This window comes from Mustelus asterias, chromosome 14 (assembly GCF_964213995.1).
Source record: "Mustelus asterias chromosome 14, sMusAst1.hap1.1, whole genome shotgun sequence".
Taxonomy (NCBI): domain Eukaryota; kingdom Metazoa; phylum Chordata; class Chondrichthyes; order Carcharhiniformes; family Triakidae; genus Mustelus; species Mustelus asterias.
In genome coordinates, this window is record NC_135814.1 from 74,836,646 (window position 1) to 74,853,793 (window position 17,148).

At 41.8% G+C, this 17,148-nt stretch overlaps 1 protein-coding gene across 1 annotated transcript in view; it reads right to left on the reverse strand.

Annotated features, from left to right (window-relative positions):
* Positions 1-17,148, reverse strand: part of pgap1 (post-GPI attachment to proteins inositol deacylase 1) — a 147,418-nt gene that overhangs the window by 28,259 nt on the left and 102,011 nt on the right. Inside the window, exons 19-20 of the mRNA XM_078227717.1 lie at positions 8,930-9,031; positions 1,103-1,196 (exon numbers count right to left, since the gene is read on the reverse strand). Coding sequence (XP_078083843.1) covers positions 1,103-1,196; positions 8,930-9,031 — 196 coding nt within the window. The remainder of the gene's footprint in view (positions 1-1,102; positions 1,197-8,929; positions 9,032-17,148) is intronic.

Sequence of the window (17,148 nt, forward strand, 5' to 3'; positions counted from 1 at the left end):
TCAGTCCAGACAAGCATGAATGTCTCACTCAAACCTATATTTTTCATATGATTTTCCCATTTGTCAGCCTTATACTGGGACTCGGTGTGAACTCTCTCCCAGGACAGCTGGATAACGTGATCTGTAGATTTACCTCAGGCCATATTAGCATCCCTGTGGTTGACCATTAGGAGACACCATTCAGATAGAATGCACACTATTTTTCCTTACTTGAACTGGAACGTCCCTCTTGCCCAAGGCCATATTGAATTAACCGTTCAAGTAATAAAGAAAGCAACCCAGACTAGAAGCTGAACTGTTTGAAAGGTAATTGCAGTTTGAATACAAGTTCCTTGCAACTGACGAATTTAATGCCATGATTATGCTTTTGAAACGTGTACGCTCTTCCTTCAAATACTCCTCCCCCAGCCACCGTAGTTCCCTCCATTCTCTGAGGATAGAAACTATCTGATCAGTGTGCTTTTGGATAATGGGGCTTGCTAGTGCTCTGGCTTCTAGTCAGTTGCCTGGAAACAACTGAGACAGATGCAGAGGTGATTTACGGACTTAAGCATCAGAATTCTGCTTCAGAATTAATTGTTCTATCACTAAAGTGAACAGAACACGCCATCTCTATCTATACTTCCCTCTCATGTACTTCCCAGGCTATGTCATTCCAGTATCCATAATGGAGAAATGGGCAGGTTGTTTTTAGACCATCCACTAACGGCACACCCTTGCATACTACCTAATGGTAAGCCAAGGTACACATTTGAGATTCCATCCATTCCTTCGCCCTCTTTCAAGAGAAAAAAAGCCTGGTTAACTATGAATTTCTACTGTTGATGTCTATCCAAACCCGTCCTGTAAACTTTTCAACAGCCGAAATGGGCCGTTAGGAAATGTCAGTGGTCAGAACACTAGATTAGTTTAAGGAATGGCTGGAAACCATATTGAGAAGATAGTACAATTGAGACTCTGCAAAGCAAATGTGGCAAAGCGAACCCCTGGGTATGGCAACACATTGATGAAACATTATATTATGTGCAGCATCAGGTGACTGTTTTGTTTGCATATAAATTGACTACTTAAAAAACATTATAGATATGTACTTATTTGTTACCTTCAGAATAAAGATGCATTAATTGTCTTCCAAATGCCAGTAGAATGTTTGCAACAACATACATGGGCAGGTATATGCCATGGAATCTGATCAGCTGAAAAAATGCAACGATTCATTTTGTAAGCTTATTCAGGATCATATTGAACACAAAAGCCTCATTTATACATGAACACACATTGTCCCATTGCCCCCATATACACAGCTTCATTGAATGGCTAAGTAATCAATTTCAGATAGCCAGAACAGGGTTGATGAAATAGGAAGTGCTGGAAAAATTCGGCAGGTCTGGCAGCAACTGTGGAGAGAGAAACAGAGTTAATGTTTCAAGTCTAATGTGACTCTTCTTCAAAACTTCAAGTTGCTGTCAGACCTGCTGAGATTTTCCAGTATTTTCTGCTTTTATTTCAGATCTCCAGCATCCACAGTATTTTGCTTTCATTATCACAGTCAATGAGATACTTGTTTGGTCATGATTTAAAACTCCTACCAACCACGTAATAAAACATCCAGAGGTTCTTTCACAGGAGAATTATGGAAGAAAATTTGACACCAAGGCATATAAGGTGATACTAAGTCAGAAGGCCAAAAGCTTGGTCAAAGTAGGTTTTAAGGAGGAAAAAGTGGTACAGGAAAAGCTGGAGGGGTTTAGGGAGCAAGTTCCAGAGTGGAGAGCCCAGGTGTTGAAGGTACGGCCACCAATGGTGGAGCAATTAAAATTGGTGATGCTCAATAGGACAGAATTAGATGAGCGCAAATATCTTCATAGAAGTCATAGAAACCCTACAGTGCAGAAGGAGGCCATTCGGCCCATCGAGTCTGCACCGACCACAATCCCACCCAGGCCCTATCCCCACATATTTACCCGCTAATCCCTCTAACCTACGCATCTCAGGACTCTAAGGGGCAATTTTTTTAACCTGGCCAATCAACCTAACCCGCACATCTTTGGACTGTGGGAGGAAACCGGAGCACCCCGGAGGAAACCCACGCAGACACGAGGAGAATGTGCAAACTCCACACAGACAGTGACCCGAGCCGGGAATCGAACCCGGGACCCTGGAGCTGTGAAGCAGCAGTGCTAACCACTGTGCTACCGTGCTGCCCGTGGAGGGTTGTTGGGCTGGAGGAGGTTAACACACAGATTGGCAAAGATAGTCCTTCCAGAACTTTAAAAAGGAATGAGTGTTTTAAAATTGAGATGTCCCTTAATTTGAAAATTGCTTAGGTTAGTGAGCAATGGGATGATGGGTGAACAGGACTTAGTACGAGTTAGGACAGGAGCAGCAGAATTTTGGATAATCTCAAGTTTACAGAGGATAGAATATGGGATGTTATCCAGGAGTGCTTTGGAGTACTCAAGGCTTGAGATAACAAAAGTATGGGTGAGGGCTTCAGTAGCAGATGAGATGAGGCAGGGGTGGATTCGGGCAACATTAGAGGTGGAAGTGAGCAGTCCTGATAATGAGGCAGTTATGTAATCAGAAGCTCAGCTTGGACCAAATCTGACACCAAGGTTTTGAAGAGTCTGGCTGAGCCTCAGACAGTTGCCAGTGAGGGGGATAGAATCAGGAGCTAGGAAATGAAGTTTGTAGTGGGTAATGGATTCGGTAGAAAATGTCTACTCATTCAAAACTGGATGTCAGATAAGCAGTTTATTAATTTATCAGGACAGGAGGACTCGAGAGGTAATGGAGAGGTAGAGCTGAGTATTGGCCATGTACACGTGGAAACTAACTGCATTTTTAATGATATCACCAAGGGATAGCATGCAGATGAGAAATAGGAGGGGGCCAAGGAAGTCAAAGTCAAATATAGATCCTTAGGGACACCAGAGGTAAAAGTACAGAAGCAGTAAGAGAAGCCTTTGCAGGTGAATTCTGGCTCCAATTAGATAGGCAAGTATGAAATAAGGTGAGTACAGTCCCATCCAGCTGGACAACAGTATTGTAGGAGGATGATGTGCTCATCTTTGTCTCAGTCAAACAGTATGTCATTTGACACTTTGACAAGAGCCATTTCAGTACTGTTTCAGGAGTAGAAACCTGATTGGAGGGATTCAAACATGGAGTTTTGGGAAAGATGGACATGGATTTGGAAGGCAGCAGTAACATGTAAAAGGATTTTGTAGAGGAGCAAGGGGGTGGAAATTGGGCAGTAGTTTGCAGAGACAGGAGTCAAGAGTTGGCTTTTAAGGAGTGGGTTAATGATAGCGGTTTTGAAGGAGAGAGGAACAGTATCTGAAGTACCATCAACAACATCAGCTAGCATGGAGACCAGGAAGGGATACTGAATGGGGTCAAGGGAGCAGGAGGTGGATCTCATGGACAAGATTAGCTCAGGCAGGGCATGAGGGGAGTTTGAAAATAAACCAGATGAATACCTAAGATTAGGTCTAATGGGGATCTTCAGAAAACATGTGGGTTGGTGGCTAGTGGAAGGGAGGGAAGTGACAAGAGGCAACCAATTGGATAATCTCAATGTTAATGATAGAGAAATCACACTTATTGTGATGGTGAGGATGGATTTTAAGATGATGGTTCACAGTACAGAAAATAATGTGGGGGTTACCTTTGTTTCCGGGACGATCATGGAATTGCGTAGATTTTGCAGAAAACAGCAAGATCCAACAGTGCTTTTTGGTAGTCCAGTCAGATCTAGCAGTTGAATGGTTAAACTAGCTGTCCACTATATCTGTTCAATTCTATGTCCTTTGGAGTTATGAGATTGGAGATGAGGGCTGTATCTGGGGAAATGACCAGGGTGAGAGAGGGTAATGGTTTTAATAGCGACTATGGCAAAGGTAGTGGTGATGGTATGGTTGACTCAATCAGTATTTGTCAAAATGTTGTGGTGAATGGAGGACCAAAGGCTTAGGATTTTGAAAGTGCTGTTGTAAGAAAATAGAAGAATAGATTTTCCAAAGATGCACACAGAAGGAAATAAGGTTAGGAGGTGAAAGAGAGTTGTGGGTGGAGTGTGATAAAAGGAAGTGACTGAGATCTGATGGGAGTAGCAAGGCCATGTGAAATAGCAAGGTCAAGAGGGTGACAATGAATTATAGAGTTTACATGGAGAGAGAGAGATTAAGTGAGGATAAGAGGGCAGTGAATTCAGAAGAGAGCATGATGGGGGGAGATGAAGGTTCAAATCACCGAAGATGGGAAGTCATATGGTACAGTGGCTAAAGGAAAAAAATAGTAAGGACTAAATTTACCGATCAACAGAGTTTTGTTAGCTCTGAAACTGGTTACCCCAACAAGCTGGTTTTCTCCAAATGAACCCCAGGAAGATAGATAATCAAAACCAAATATAGTTAAATACTAAAACATGTTCAGGGCAGCTATACACATACTTGGCTGATATTTGCAACTTTTGGAAAACCATTTGTTTAAAAATAAGACATCACTTTCAATGAAGAAACATAACAGCGTTCATGACAACATTAGATTTATTTATCATTGTGACATTGCAAAATGTATCCAAAATTAGACAACCCATCTATCCAGCTATTTAAAAATACTGGATCGGATGTGTATTTGTTAGGCATCTTAAATACAAAGAGCAAAAATTAGCAATTAGCTAATCAAAATAAGTTTATTAAAGGCACTTTGATTTTTAAGAATCTCCAATGATGAATCAGTAAGCAGCAGAAAATCGAGCAATCGAATCATGCAGTCATTTTGTAGTACAGAACTTGAATATTGCTGAAGAGAGAGACATGATGCTGAAGCTTTTCATCTTGCATTCACCAAGGCAAAGACACAAATGTCAGATTGCAAATGGTCACAAGAATTTATACCACAGGAGAAAAGAGGTGCTGATTGGTTAGCAGGTCGATTCTGAATGGCCAAGATGTTGCTATGGAAAAAGCAACAGGGAAATATTGGCTCCATAAGCTCCCATGTAATTCAAAAAAGGCACAGGGCTTGATCTTGTTTGCAGAGAACAGATCCCTTTGTACGAATGTACATTGCTTCTGGCAAACGTAAATGAGCCAAGTTGCAAACTGACTGATTATCTTAAATTGGTTGGTAGTGCAGCTGAACGTGAACACACAAATAGCTACACTCAACCAATTTAAAGTAATCTGTCAAGTACGTAGCATGGCTCATTTACGCTTGTTAGAAGCGACATAAATTCATACAGAGGGCCCCATTCAATGCAAGCAAAAACAACATGTCAAAGGCTTTTTCAACCAATTGGATAATCTCAATGTTAATGACAGAGAAATCCTTAGCTCCTCATATTTATTGTGATGGTGAGGATGGATTTTAAGAAGATGGTTCGCAGTACAGAAACTAATGTGGGGGTTACCGTTTGTTTCCGGGACGATCATAGAATTGAGTGGGTTTTGCAGAAAACAGCAAGATCCAACAGTGCTTTTTTGAATTACCCGAGAGTGTGGAAAGACTTTAGTTCCCCGATGCTTTCTCCATGTCATGCCTTGGCCAGAGTTAACTTGCCAACCAATCAGCACTCTCTTCTTCTGTGGTATAAAGTATCGTGACCACTTGAAATTTGGTTGTCTTACATTTGTCCTGAGGATTGTAAGACAAAAAGCTTTGGCAACAAGTCTCTCTTTTTAGCAAGACTCAATCAAATTGTGTTTTATTTTAGATCTAGCAATTCTCAACTGGTTAATGGGAAATCCCGGCCCTGAGCTGGCAAATAGCACAAAGTGACCAATTAAGTTACTAAAATAACACTGCAAAGTTACTTTCAGTCAGCTCCTTGAATTTTCCACCTACCTGAAAATGTAACTGTTAAAGTAATGGCAATAGCAGCAGCAAGCCCAAAAGAAGAAAACAGCAACTTCTGGCAAGAAACCATCGGCGAAGGAAAAAAGATACCCAAGTCCTTACATTTATTTAGTGTTTTTTACACCCTCATGACTTTCCAAAGGACTATAGACAATTTAGTACTCCTGAATTGTAGTCACTGCTCAACATAGGAAACATGGCAGCCAGTTTGTGCATAGAAAGTTCCCAATGAAACAAATAACTAGCTCAGCTGTTTCAGGAATGTTAGTTGGTGATAAATAGTGGCCTGGGCAAAGGGAAGGACTCCTCTGCTCTCACCAGAAATAGTGCCACAGAATTATTTATGTTCGCCTGAGTGGCCCAGTTTAACCTTCCATTAAAAGAACCTTTGCAATTGAAAAAGCAACTTGCAAATTCCCAGGTTTGGAGCACTGCACTGAACGGGTGTATGAATTGGACCCCCAATCAGGCTGATGAGAAGAGGATTACAGCTTTTGGCAAAGGGTCCTTAAAGTCAGCTGGACGGAATGAAGAGCTGCAGGAAAATTAGAGTCCCAGCATCTCCAGGGTTTTTGGCCGAAGTGAAGAAGATTGATAAAGTATGATCAGTGGAAAAGGTGGATGAGAGCCAAATGCTGGAGATAATAGAAAGTGGAACATCAGGAAAGAACTGGCCAGGTTGGAGAACAACTGGATGGATGGTTGAACTGGAATGGCAGGAAGAATGACATTGACACACAGAATCGCAGAGAACATGCCTATGGCTTCATGAATTATGGCTAATTATGGACGTTGAAGAACAACACCTTCAACAGTGTAGCACTCGAATGGTCCTGATCTGAAGTTTCTGCCTAGAATATGCGCTAAGTCTCGAGTGGGACTCAAGCCAGTAATTTTGTGACTCAGATGAGAGGGTGCAATCACTGAGCCACGGCTGACACTCTTGAAGTGCTTCAGTTTCTAAGTACAAGGTTGGAGTGGGATTCTCCAGTAGTTTTCAGAATAATTGATGAATGAATAAAAAAATTGCTTGATGATATTTGCTTACCTCTGGGACTGTCAACACAATGGTAAGGAAGAGAAAACATCACTGTATAAGTAGAGACTAATTTTTAATTTTGTGAGTGATCTGTATCCTTTGCTTACTTGTTTACGATCCGGGTAAAAAGTGTGTTTTATTGGCCTTGCAGTAATGCAAAGCTTTATACTGATGGGCCCTCTGCCAGATGTCATTGTGACATAGTGAGAACTCAGATCACTTCAAAAAATCCCTTTTCACCTCCCCTCCCACAGAGAGATTGTCTATCAGCTGTCAACAGTGACAAAGACAAATCTGCAGTCATTAAAATTCTCAAAATAAATATATTCTTTATCCAAATCTATCCTATTTAGACTATCAGGGTCTTCAAACATTTGAAATAAAAAGGCAGGTGGAAAGACAAGTTGCAAGAGTTGTGACAGTTCACAAAGAGATATTGATAAGTTAAGTAAGTGGGCAAAAAGTTGGCAAATGGAAGATAATGTGGGGAAATGTGAACTTGTTCATTTTGGAAGCGAGAACAAAAGAACAGAGCCTTATTTAAATGGAGAAAAATTGCAGAAAGCTGCAATGCAAAAGGACTTGGGAGTACTTGTGCATGAAACACAAAGCTAGCACACAGGTGCAGCAGGTAATCAGGAAGGCATGTTGACCCTTATTTCAAAGGGGTTAGAGTATAAGAGCAGAGAAGTCTTGCTGCAACTGTATAAGGTACTGGTACATCTGGAGTACAGTTCCTGAGGGGAAGAAAATCTGCCGTCCTTACCTGGTCTGGCCTATATGTGACTCCAGGGCCACAGCAATGTGGTTGACTCTCAACAGCCCTTGGACAACTAGGAATGGGCAATAAATTTTGGCCAGCCAGTGATACCCGTGTCCCACAAATGAGTAAAAAATAAAAAATTTTGGTCTCCTTATCTGTGGAAAGATATTTCATTGGAGGCAGTTCAGAGAAGGTTTACTAGAATGATCCCCACTATGGAGGAACAATCTTATGAGGAAAACAGGTTGGTACTCTTCTCATTGAAATTAAGAAGAATGAGAGATGATCTCATTGAAACATATTGGATTCTTAAAAGGCTTGACAGGGTAAATGCTGAGAGGACTAGAAGGCATAGTCTTAGAATAAAGGGGTGCTAATTTAAGACTGAATGAGGAGGAATTTAAGTTTAAATGTATTTATTAGTGTCACAAGTAGGCTTACATTAACACTGCAATGAGGTTACTGTGAAAATCCCCTAGTCGCCACACTCCATCGCCTGTTCGGGTACACTGAAGAAGAATTTAGCATGGTCAAACCACCTAACCAGACATCTTTTTGATTGTGGGAGGAAACTGGAGCACCCGGAGGAAACACATACAGACACAGGGAGAATAAGCAGACACAGCCAGACAGTGATCCAAGCTGGGAATCAAACCCGGGTCCATGGCACTGAGAGGCAGCAGTGCTAATCATTATGCCACTGTGCCACCCCACTCAGAGGGCTGAGAGTCTTTGGACCTCCTCATCGCAGAGAGCTGTGAGGGCAGAGACATTGTGTACATTTAAGACTGAGATTAATAGATTTTTGATCAATAAGGTAATCAAGGGTGACCGGAAAAGGCAGGAAGGTGGATATAAGGAACGTTGGATCAGCCATGATCCTATTGAATGGTGAAGTAGGCTCGAGGGGTCAAATGGTCTACTCCTGTTCCTATTTCTTAGGGTCTTGTGGTCTCACTACAGTGTTTGCTGTTGGAGCTGCAGTTTGTCAGTGTATGTGAATACACTACATAATGGGTAGCTCTGGCTCAAGTACCATCATTGGCTTAAGTTCACAGATGGCATGATGTCCCCTTGCTGAGAGTATTTTACAGTTTGTGCCTAAGGTGGCCAATGTTTGGACAATTTATCTATGAGTGTAGGTTTCCAAAGGCTACCTCAGAACAATATATTTACTGTGGAATGAGCTAAGGGTTGATAAATTCTGCCAATACGGGGTATTGTCATAAATTAATACAAGCTGAACTGTACACATGATTAAATACCTTTCTTTTGATTTCTTTTCCAGGGTAGATTAAGTAAGTGATGCTGAAAGAGGGCAAGGTGACGTGGGTGCTGAGCAATATAATGAAGCAATCAGAGATGGCCTTGTCGGTGATCAGGACACTGCATTAGAGGCCATGGGAGTGGTGACGTTGAGGGTGTGGTTATGTGCTTAAGATAGTTTCTCTGTTGGGAAAGGTGAGAGGATATATTTGATGAAAGTGTTCAAAGGGAGTTGAGGTGAAGCTTGAAATTGATTAGTTTGAGAAAGAAAATACAATAAGAAGGATGACTCAGAAAAAGCTGGCACAGATTTGGGAAAGTGCGCAAGAAGACTTTTTCTTAAAGGAGAAGTATGTTCTAATGAGTTCTCAAAATTTTTTGAAGTGCTTGCTAATTTCAAAGATTACTTGTAGTTTGTGAATGGGGAACAGTGTAGAATGAGAATTAATATCAGCAAATTAAATTGCGTTTAACAAACTCATGATTATATTTAAACCAATGTTTTCTTTGAAATGACATGTTCATGTTTTGTTTAGAATACATTACCATGCTGGCTGAAGGAATATGGCTGCTGTGAAGTATACATATTTAGTAACTGAAGAAACCTTGCCCCAAACAAATAAATAGTCTATTATTCCAAACAGTCCAACCTTTCAGAACAAATGCTGTATGAAGTTTTATCAACGTTCAGGTCTGTTTACCGTCTAAAATGATTTACATATTTACTGAGGAATGAGCTAAGAGTTGATAAACTCTGCCAATATATTGAACACTAACACGCCAGAGTGCAACAATTTAAAGCACAGAATGTTCTAAACTGGCAAGATTTAAGTTTTTCCACAAAAGGGTGGTGGAAGTCTATTACTCTCAGCTCCCAGAGGGTGTAGATATTAGCTCATTTAAAACTTGCAATAGATTTTTGTTCACCAAACGGTGCCAGGTAACTGGAGTTGAGATACCGAAAAGGTCAGAACAGGGATGAAGAGCTGAAAGATCACTCCTGTTCCTAATACCTTCATGAATTTGGGGTCTGTTCTTGTGCATTAACTTTGCAATTTGCAAACAGAAAAGTAAGTACTCCTTTCCATTCTTAGTATTAACTATGGCTCCCTTTACTGCTGCTGAGATCACTGTCTCTAATCTTCTACATGCCAATTTCTTGGCAGATAGAAGGGCTGATTATCTACCTGGGAAAGTTGCATTCTAGAAAGTGTGGCCATGGAAAGGAATTGGCATTGGGATCTGCAGCTGGACCACACTGAATCCCTCATGGGATTGGTGCAAATACCCCATCGAAGCTGATTCAAGGGATAAGGAGCAACAATCAGATGACCTTTAATCAGCTGCAGTTTCATTAAATCTCCAATGACAGCTGAAGTAGAAATCATAGGTGTTTCATTATTATTCCACCATTTGGCATGTAATATATAACTATGATTATTGCTCCTCATATGCTCTAAACTAAACCATCTGACAAAAAAAACAACCATTGTATCAAAAGGAGCTTACATCTATGAAGAGAGTTTATCATCCAACAATTTCTGAATTGAAAAAAACCCCATCTTGAATTATAAGACCCAAAAAAGGACTTCTCAACAAAGCTAGCCTGTCATTTGAATCAGATAATGTCCAAACTGAGGAGAGATTGAACCCAGAAGAAAGAGCTTCTGAGATTAGTTGGCTCATGGTTTGACAAGGGTTGGGGGGGGGGGGGGGGGGGGGGGGGGGGGAGGAAGGAAAGAGTTTTGGAAATTCAGAGAAGCTGCTTTGGGTGACATTTGTCACTTGGTTTCAAAATGTGGTGTGTCCGATCAGAGGTTGCCTGTTGGTTTATGTGGACTGTACATACTGTGAACCCTAAGAATATAAGATAGACTTTGTAATTTGTGTTATCCTATATCTGTATTTATCTGCAAAAGTATAGTTGAAGTGAAGGCGTAGTGTAACATATCTTTTCTTGTTTAATAAATGTTTATTATTTAAAGTTAATCAACTGACTTCTGTGACTATTCAGTAGCCACCCTCTAGTTAGGATCTATTGAGCTAGGTTCCATCCTGGGATCTGACTTGTCCAGTTGTTATATCAGCTGGTATCAAAATAATGTTAATATATTGGCAAAAATCAGGTGACCTCAATATTCTTATAGGTTAAAACGTGGAGGGCATGACATGGTAGCCATTATCGAGACACAGCTGCAAGATAGTTATGGTATTGTTGCAAAGCTGAGTAGAGTTATTGCAGATTGGTGTTTGTAAAATTGTAAAATGCTGGGGAAAAAACATTGCATGGTTCCTTTCAAAGGTGGTGCTTTTTCTGTGCTTAGAAAGTTTAAAAAATGCAAGCACATAGAGCATCCAAAGTGAAACATTTGTATCAAAAGGCCAAGCAGCAGTGTAACCAAGGCAACAGGCTTTTGAATTTTTTTGAATTCAGCCAATCAATTTGAATTAGGCACTTAGATACCAAGAACCTATTACATTTAAATTTGTTGGCTTTGGCAACCTAGGACCAATCCTATTGTAGGGGATATTGATATGTCATCACAGGTATTAAAGGAAGGGGGCAGTGGGACCACGGGACGGGATTTTAAAGTTCTGGGACAAGTCCGTAACATTCCACCCCGTGAGTTAAATTACAAGGAGCGATTACACAAATCATGACTGAATTGTCTGGAATTTCGAAGAATAAGAGGTGACTTGATCAGTTTTCAACATATAGGGAGGAATAGATGGACAGAAATAATTTCTGCTGGTTGGTGAGTCGAGGAAGAGGTGGTGGTGTGCATAGACTAACAATTAGAACCAGACCTTTCAGGAGTGAAATTAAGCACAAAGGATGATAGAAGTTTGGAACTTTCTTCTACAAAAGGCAATTTATGTCGATCAAGTGTGAATTACATTTGAGATTGAAAAGATATTTGTTAGCTAGAAGCGTTAAGAAATAAGGTAGGTATATGGAGTTAGATTGCAGATCAGTCATGAACTTACCGAATGACAGAGGAGATGCTAGAGCTGATTAGCTTATTCCTGTTCCTACAACTCAGAAGTGCCCTGTAAAATTGTTGTTGTTGCGTGCAGCTAGTTTCTTCAATGTGCAGTATCTTCAGATGTTTTTGCGTAGTGAATGCAGGTATGGTACTTAAAATAGAACAGGGCCTACAGTCGCACGAATGGTGCTTAGCAGGAATACTGGCTACACCAGTATTAACCTGACTCAAGTTATTTTGGATACAAGCAAGCAAGATAGATCGCAACATTCGGAATTTATGACATATTGATTGACTCGGGCAAAAAATTCTCAACAGCATGTCTTGATTTCATGACCTGTACATCAGCAGATGACATGGACAATCTATCTAAAATAAACTGCAATGTCACAAATGTGCTAGTTGCCAGTAATACCATGGTACATAATATTCCCAATTCCACTTTCTACTTGAGTGTACAAAGAACTGAATCCTGTCAGCTACATCTGGGAACACTTTCCCTCTCGCAAAGGCTACTCCTGTTGATTTTGCAGCGTGCCAATATTTTCACAATCTTGCACATCAAGGTATCGAACAAAGTACTTGGTATTTACAATGGAGTTCTTTATGTCAAAGAACATGTTAACCTTTCAGCTCAGCTGCTTTCAAACATTATCAGATGATCACTGGTACTCCCTGAGATGTATGTGTAGAAGGAACTGGTGACAGGAAAACAGAAAATTTGAGACGCCAGGCTCAAGTATTTTTGATTTCTTCACTGCACTTAGCTACAGCAGTTTTATACAGTACACCATGTGGCTCTATGCATGCAGGATCACCATGTAGAAATGCCGGCATTGGACTGGGGTAAACACAGTAAGGAGTCTAACAACACCAGGTTAAAGTCCAACAGGCTTATTTGCTAGCACAAGCCACTAGCTTTCGGAGCACTGCTCCTTCGTCAGATGGAGTGGAAATCTGCTCTCAGATGTGCCCTGTTTGAGAGCAGATATCCACTCCATCTGACGAAGGAGCAGCGCTCCGAAAGCTGGTGGCGCTTGCTACCAAATAAACCTGTCGGACTTTAACCTGGTGTTGTTAGACTCCTTACTGTGCAGGATCACTACCAGCTATGGAATATAAACAGCTATTGCAAGTCACTGGGTAAAAAATTGAAGTAAGTCTGAAAACTGATGCATGATCAACCTGCGCTGATTTCTTCTGATGCATATAGCTTGCAAACTTTGCTGCCTGCTCATTTTAATGATCATAATATGCAGTCCAGTATCAGATATGCTGTTGAATTGCTCAGGCTTCTCGGAAGAGAGCTCAGGTTTGTGCAAGCTAACCACACTTAGTCAACCTGCACCTAAAATGGACATGCAATCTGGCTACAGCATGTGCTGGAAATGGTTGGGGAATATATTCTGAGCAGGAAGAACACGGATTAATAGTACAAAAGGGTAGAGAGTGTGCTTCAGGGGTCTCGGGTACAATCTTCATATGGGAGAAACAGGAGGGTGGTACTCTATTCACAGTATCTAGGACAGACACTCAATTACAATTGGAACAGACAGCTGTTGAGGCCAATGTCAGCACTGTAGCCCCGAGAACTGAGATATAATGTTCCCTGTAAGTTTCTTGGGTGCATGACCATGCAGCAATCAGGAAAGTGCCGGGCAGGGACAAACAGGCCACAAGATTGCTTAAAGAGATTGCATTGTGCAATAGACTGTGAACAGAACAGGGAACTAGAGGGGACACAGCCTGCATGCAGTGCCTAGAGGTTCAGTGGCTTATGAGTGGTCAAGGTTCGTGAATACATCTTTAAACGTCATGTCCTTGCAACTGAACCTCTAGCCCCTTTCACCACACAATTCATCTCTTCATTCACTTTCCAGCAATCTTGATCAGCCATGACTTATACTTCAAATTTACAACTTTGACAGCTGCTCGAGTATCCTGAATGGTCACCTAATGAAGTTATACCAGTACATACGGGTGGGGTGCAGAGTATGATGTGACTATAGCCCCTCTCTCTGTCTCCTTCCCTCGTTGGGAGGATTTTGCATCTGTATTTGCAAACGGTGACGTGAATGCAAAATTCCGAGAGAGTCAGGAATTGAGATACTTGCCGGTAAGGTCTTGTTTCCTGATTTTCCCTGCCCCTCGCCGGTGACATATTTTGAAAATAAATTTAAATATTACTAAAGGGCTTTCCAGCCACATGACTTCCCTCCCACTGAACCTTCATACCTCACCTACATGATACACCAGAAACATATGAACGAGAATCAGTCAAGGGGAACCCACTGTGGGTGCAAAGGTAAGTACAGCTGCCTGGGGGAGGGGGAACGAGGACAGGCCTGGGCAGTGACCTGGCATTGTCCCATAGCTCAGGTAGGAACTCTCCCCCAGCACAGGTTGGATTTGTCTGACAGTGCCATCATCCTGTGCCGGGGCAATGTCAGGGGTGGGTCCCCTGGGGAGCACCATTGAGGGGGGGGGGGAGGTCGCCCTGAAGCTTGTAGGGTGGTGACTTCCATGTTTAAGGGGAAGTGAGGAAAAGTACGTTTTTGAATGCAGATCGGGGTGCCTTTTAAAGATGGGGCTCTGACCGCTGTGGAGCGGGCCTGCCAGAGGATGCAGCCCCAGACAGCAGAAACCACTAAATGCCAGAATATCTGATCTGAAAGCTCAGCTGTGCATCTAGATGCACACCGGTTTTCAGTCAGGGCCTGACACTCTAACAAATTTTGGTAAAATTCTGCCCACTCTCACCCCCTTCCCACTCCCCCATCCATTTTCTTCCCTCTCCTTCCTCCCCCTCCTTCCACCTCTCTCCTTCTCTATAATTCATGGAGTTATGATCTGAAATGCATTGCCCAAATGATGGTTCAGTAGATTTGATAACATTTTTCAAAAAGGAATTGGATATACATTTGAATTGGGACAAGAGATGAGTGGAACTAATTGCTTGTCTCTTTAAATAATTGACACAGGCATGATAGGCTGACTGGCTTCTTTCCATACTGCACGATTCTGTGAACCATACTTAAATGCTTCACTTATCACACTTCTTTAAATAAAAAATGCCTCTAATCTAAAGGCTCCAAGGAAACAACAGAAACATAGTTGCACATCTTTGAAAGGATAACCAATTTAAATACGTTCCCATGGGCATTGGTGTTTAAAATTCTCTTCCTGCAAAAAAAAGATTTGTTGTAGGATAAATTTCTGATTCTATGCCAGACTAGCTCACCAATCAAATATTTTTAAAAATAGAGCTGAACTTTAAAATGGAAGGATGGAGATCACCGCTCTCGACCTCTGGCACAGCAGATCAATGAATCTTGTTATTCACACAGACCACTTTCATGATTAAAGCATAGACTTAGAGCTGTGTGCAACACCAATATGCGATCACCAACTCCAACCATATTTACAAAGCAAAATTGGGAGAATTAGTGCTGCAAGTAAAAACTTATGTAAACTTTCTAACTACTTAACTAACTCTGATATTTTTGTGAAAACTGAAAGATATAATCACTGAGTGCAATTATTTTACAGACAATGAGATCCATCTTGAGGTAACAATTGAAAATGTTCATGATGGCTCCGAGCCTCTGTGGATGAAATACTAACAACGAAACAATGCACAAGCCGACACTGATACTTTGTTAAATACATCAAAGTTGCATTGAAACATTTAAATGGTAGATTAAATAATATAATGCAATGATAAAGCTAAAAGTTTATTTATTAGTCCAAGTAAGACTTACATTAACACTGCAATGAAGTTACTATGAAATTCCCCTAATCGGGTCAATGCACCTAACCAGCACGTCTTTCAGACTGTGGGAGGAAACCGGAGCATCCGGAGGAAACCCACGCAGACACGGGGAGAAAGTGCAAACTCCACACAGACAGTGGCCCAAGCCAGGATGATGTTGCAGCAGTGAGTGTCCTGACAGCAGGGCCAAAGTGAATAGAACGGTCAGTTAGCTATGTGCAGTCACGGGTCCCAGCCAAACGTGCAAAAAGAACAGGCAGCAAGTGGCTAATCCTGCCATATCCTCAGAGTGATAAAAGGTCTGGGCACCATATTTAAATGACACCTGGACAGATATCCACTCCCAAGCCAGCAGCATCATTCTGCCTGTCTGAGAGGAAGGGGTAAATTTTCCAGTCCCACTGGTTGCAGGAATCGTTGCAAGTGAGACAAATAATTTGACGGACAGTGGAAAGGTTAATTGACATTGGGCGCGAATTTCTGGTCTCGAGGCGAGTAAGTCTGAAAATCCCGTCCGAGGACTTTGAACTTGAATTGCTGCAACCTCCTCCCCACTTGCCACACTTGGATCCCTGGAGCTGCAAGCCATCATCCTGCAGTCAGTCACCTTTGACCTTCACTCCATCACCCCTCTCTCTCCCTCCATCACCCTAGCCCTATCTTCTGTGACCCTTGACCCACCCTTCATTACCCTTGATCAACTGTCTGTCATCCCAAAGCTCCCTGCACCCATCATTGTGTCAGCTTCAGGACCATGGACCTTCTTCCCAGTCACCTTCGACTTTGCAAAACCCTTGTTGACCTGCCCTCGGCTATGCTCAACTCTCACCAACCTTGCCATTGTCTTGCCCCGATCATCCTCCTTCTCCCCTCGATCATACTTGTGTTGCCTTATGGTAGAGGTTGTCCTTATCTGTCTTCAGTTCTCCCTCTCTGTGTACCATGATCCTTTTTGTGGCCACTACAACCCAATCTGCCTTCCTCAGATATGATGTGGAGATGCCAGCGTTGGACTGGGGTAAACACAGTAAGAAGTTTAACAACACCAGGTTAAAGTCCAACAGGTTTATTTGGTAGCAAAAGCCACACAAGCTTTCGAGGCTCTGAGCCCCTTCTTCAGGTGAGTGGGAATTCTGTTCACAAACAGAACTTATAAGACACAGACTCAATTTACATGAATAATGGTTGGAATGCGAATACTTACAACTAATCCAGTCTTTAAGAAACAAAACAATGGGAGTGGAGAGAGCATCAAGACAGGCCAAAAAGATGTGTATTGTCTCCAGACAAGACAGCCAGTGAAACTCTGCAGGTCCACGCAACTGTGGGAGTTACAAATAGTGTGACATAAATTCTGATTCTAGGATCGCATGATAAAGACTCAGGAGGAAAAAAGCAGAAATATTTATGTGAAATAGTGTGACATAAACCCAATATCCCGGTTGAGGCCGTCCTTGTG